The following is a 3,638-nucleotide window of genomic DNA, read 5'->3' on the forward strand; positions in this document are numbered from 1 at the left end:
AACAAGACTGATGAAATTAGAAGAAGAACTACATAAACGAGTAATAGGACAAAATGAAGCAGTAACAGCAGTCAGTGATGCAATTATTCGAAGTAGAGGAGGATTAGGAAATGAAAAACGACCAACAGGTAGTTTTATGTTTTTAGGACCAAGTGGAGTAGGAAAAACCGAATTAGCAAAAGCATTAGCAGTTGAGTTATTTGATGACGAACAAAATATAGTTAGAATAGATATGAGTGAATATATGGAAAGTCATAGTGTATCAAGATTAATAGGAGCACCACCAGGATATGTAGGATATGAAGAAGGAGGACAATTAACAGAGGCAATTCGTAGAAAACCATATAGTGTAATATTATTTGATGAAATTGAAAAAGCACATCCACAAGTATTTAATGTATTATTACAATTATTAGATGAAGGAAGATTAACAGATGGAAGAGGAAGAACAGTTGATTTTAAGAATACTATTGTTATTATGACATCAAATTTAGGAAGTGAAATAATAATGAAAGGAGTAGAAAGAGAAGGACAAGTTAGTAGAAAAGTTAAAGAAACAGTAATGGAAATAGTAAAGAAAACATTTAAACCAGAGTTTCTTAATAGATTAGATGATATTATAGTATTCTCACCACTTTCAGAGAAAGAATTAAAAGAAATAGTTAAATTACAAATGGGAGAAGTGATTAAAATGATTAAAAAGAGATATCCATTAAGTGAAGTAGAAATGACAGAATCAGCAATAGAAGGAATCATTAAATCAGGATATTCAATAGCATATGGAGCAAGACCAATGCGACGATATATAGAAAAGACAGTAGTAACTTCAATAACAAAATCAATAATAAGTGGAATAATGAAAGAGAAGAATAAAATTCAAATAGATTATGAAAATGATAAAATTCAAGTCAAAATAACAGATAAATAAATGATAATAATAATTGAATGTATTTAGTAAATAAAATTGAATGAAAGATAAATTAAAGAATAATATAAAATACTATTCATTTCAATAACAATGAATGTTTTAAATTTAAAATCATATTCAATAATTAATATTTATTTTCAAGAATGATAATTATTGAAATATTGTGATATTTTAATTATTATATTGATAATTAAGAATATTGTTTATATTCTTTCATTTTGTTTGTTTTTCTGTTTTAATTGTTATTCATTTTTATTGTAAGTTGTTCATAATCTTTCATTTTGTTTTAAATTATTTATTCAACTTTGTGGTTTTCATTTTTGTTTTCTTCATTATTATTTACTGCACTTTATATCGTTCTATTGTTGCTTCTTCTTTTTATTCTTTATTTTTATGGGGTTAACGAATAGTTATTGTTATCTAAATTGTCTATAAGAATTTTTACATACCCATTCATTCTTATATTCTGTTCTTTATAAAAGGGACCAATCAGAAGTCTGTGAAAAATTTAATGTATTCTAATTAAGTAATAGATTATGGATTCATAAATTCATTGGGAGTTGGTTGGTTTATTCTATATTTGGTTGATAATATTTCAACTCAGTTTATAGTAATAATGGGAATAGAAGAAACATTTTTCATAACACCTAAAATGCTATTCTAATATGTTGTAAATGAACTGGTTAAATACGTTATTGAACAATTCATTTATGAAATGTAACCAAAATAATAATACTTACAAAAATATTAAATAAAGAAAAAGATAAAATGAACAGAAGATGACTTATAAAAGAGTATAACAAATTAAGGATGTTGTAGACAGAAGTAATGACAAAAAAATGAAATACAAAGTAAAAATGGTTTGTTAAGTTAGAAGATTGAAAAGATTTTAGATAAAAATAGAATTAAATAATAGATTGTATAAATTGATAAATTACAAATGAAATTGTTTGATTAGAACAGTTCTATTCCAGCATTATTAGCCACTATAAATAAATCATAACCTTTACCATTTGTTGAAAACTTCTTTTCTAATCCTTTCTTAGGAATGGCAAACATAATGAATCCACAACTCTTACAAGAATATATCTTTGCACTTTTACCAGAAGATGGTAATCTAATTAGATAAATATTTTAATTAATTAAATAAAATAATACAAAAGAATAAACAAACACATTCACAACATTCAAAAGATTCTTCATTCCCACAACATTCTTTTGTTTTACTCCAACCCATTTCATAAATATTGCATCATATGATGATTTTTCTTTCATTGTTTCTAAAAAGATTCTACAACCATTGTGACGATTAGGACAAGATTCTTTACCATCTGCTTCACATCTACAATTTCTAACTAATTCTTCATCAATAGGTTGAGTTAAAACTATATCAACAATTCCACATAAACAATGGAAATGTCTTAATTTATCATTGCCACTGAAAATTGATGGAATTGGATTCTTTTCAAAATATTTTAATCCACTTAAAACTGATTCATGAAGTCTAACATATGGACATACTTTTTGAATGTAAAGATAAGATTCATATTCAGATAAGTAATGTTTTTGCATTGTAAATCCAAGTAACAAAGCAGCTGGCATATATCCTTTATCTCCACAAATATAAACAGCCCTTTTTGATACAACAAATTCCCTTAATACTTCAATAATTCGTGAAAATAATTTAATCATTTCTTCAACTGTTTTTGGAATAGGATAGTTCATAGCAGTAAGTGAAAGTGATGTTGGTAATTCTTCTCCAAAATGCATAACATATTTAATTCCTCTTTTATATACTTCTTCATCATTCATTTCTCCACCAAATAAAATATTATTAAAATATTTGAATACTTGTTTAGATTCTTCAAAATTAACAACTTCTATTCCTCTTTTAATATCAATATCTTTCTTTAATTGAATATTTTCTTCTTCAATTTGTTCGTATTGTTTTCTTTCTAACATCTTTCTATTCTTTTCCCATTTTTTTGCTTTAAGTAAATCTTTTTTATTATCTTTTTTAATTTTTTCAATTACTTCATCAAATCTTTGTGCTAATGCAGATATTTGAGGTCGTTTTGTTGGATCTCTATTTAATACAAATTCAAGAAATCCAATTAAATACTCATTATTTCCAAGTAATTCTTTATTTTCTTCAGTTAATAATTCTTCACTCTTTAATACTCTAAAATAAAATTCTCCAACATCAGCAATTGCAAAAAGCATTTTTGATGTATATAACTCATATAACAAACAACCTAATGCCCAGATATCACATGATGCATTTACAGGCATTCCTCCTGCTAAGTCCATTTTTAACATTTCTGGTGGTTTAATTGATTCTGTTCCACGATGTCTAGTTGTATTTGCTTCTTTATCATTACGATAAACACATGCCTCTCCAAAATCAGCAAGACATAATTTAAATGGTGGAATTTCTGTTTGTGGATTATTAACTGTTTCTAATGATACTCCAGGTAATGGTTCAATTAAGAAATTTTCACATTTAATATCAAAATGAATAATTCTTTGATTTAAAACTTGACAAACTCGTAATACTTCTTTGTAAATATTTAATAGTAAATGAATTCTTGTATTTGATGTTGATGGTTGTAAGTTTCTTCTCCATGACCCTAATGATGCAGAATATTGATACATAACAATGTTATAAAATCCTTCATTATATCCATATTCAAATAAATGTGAAACCCTT

General features: G+C 25.7%; 2 protein-coding genes across 2 annotated transcripts in view, besides 4 other annotated features; one reads left to right on the plus strand and one right to left on the minus strand.

The window, feature by feature from the left end:
- The window catches only part of EDI_312870 (chaperone protein ClpB, putative), a gene marked incomplete at both ends in the record, with an annotated part of 2,680 nt that extends 1,752 nt beyond the window's left edge, over positions 1–928 (plus strand). Inside the window, one exon of the mRNA XM_001739009.1 lies at positions 21–928. Within this exon, the coding sequence (XP_001739061.1) occupies positions 21–928 (908 nt within the window). The remainder of the gene's footprint in view (positions 1–20) is intronic.
- Positions 921–1,138: a sequence feature (AT_rich).
- A 6-nt stretch (positions 1,139–1,144) lies between these two features.
- Positions 1,145–1,323: a microsatellite.
- A 559-nt stretch (positions 1,324–1,882) lies between these two features.
- Positions 1,883–3,638, minus strand: part of EDI_312980 (uncharacterized protein) — a gene marked incomplete at both ends in the record, with an annotated part of 6,059 nt that continues 4,303 nt past the window's right edge. Inside the window, 2 exons of the mRNA XM_001739010.1 lie at positions 1,883–2,045; positions 2,103–3,558. Of these exons, the coding sequence (XP_001739062.1) occupies positions 1,883–2,045; positions 2,103–3,558 (1,619 nt within the window). The remainder of the gene's footprint in view (positions 2,046–2,102; positions 3,559–3,638) is intronic.
- Positions 2,054–2,085: a sequence feature (AT_rich).
- Positions 2,750–2,773: a sequence feature (AT_rich).

Source organism: Entamoeba dispar, genomic scaffold, assembly GCF_000209125.1.
Source record: "Entamoeba dispar SAW760 scf_1105229461889 genomic scaffold, whole genome shotgun sequence".
Lineage (NCBI taxonomy): Eukaryota > Evosea > Mastigamoebida > Endamoebidae > Entamoeba > Entamoeba dispar.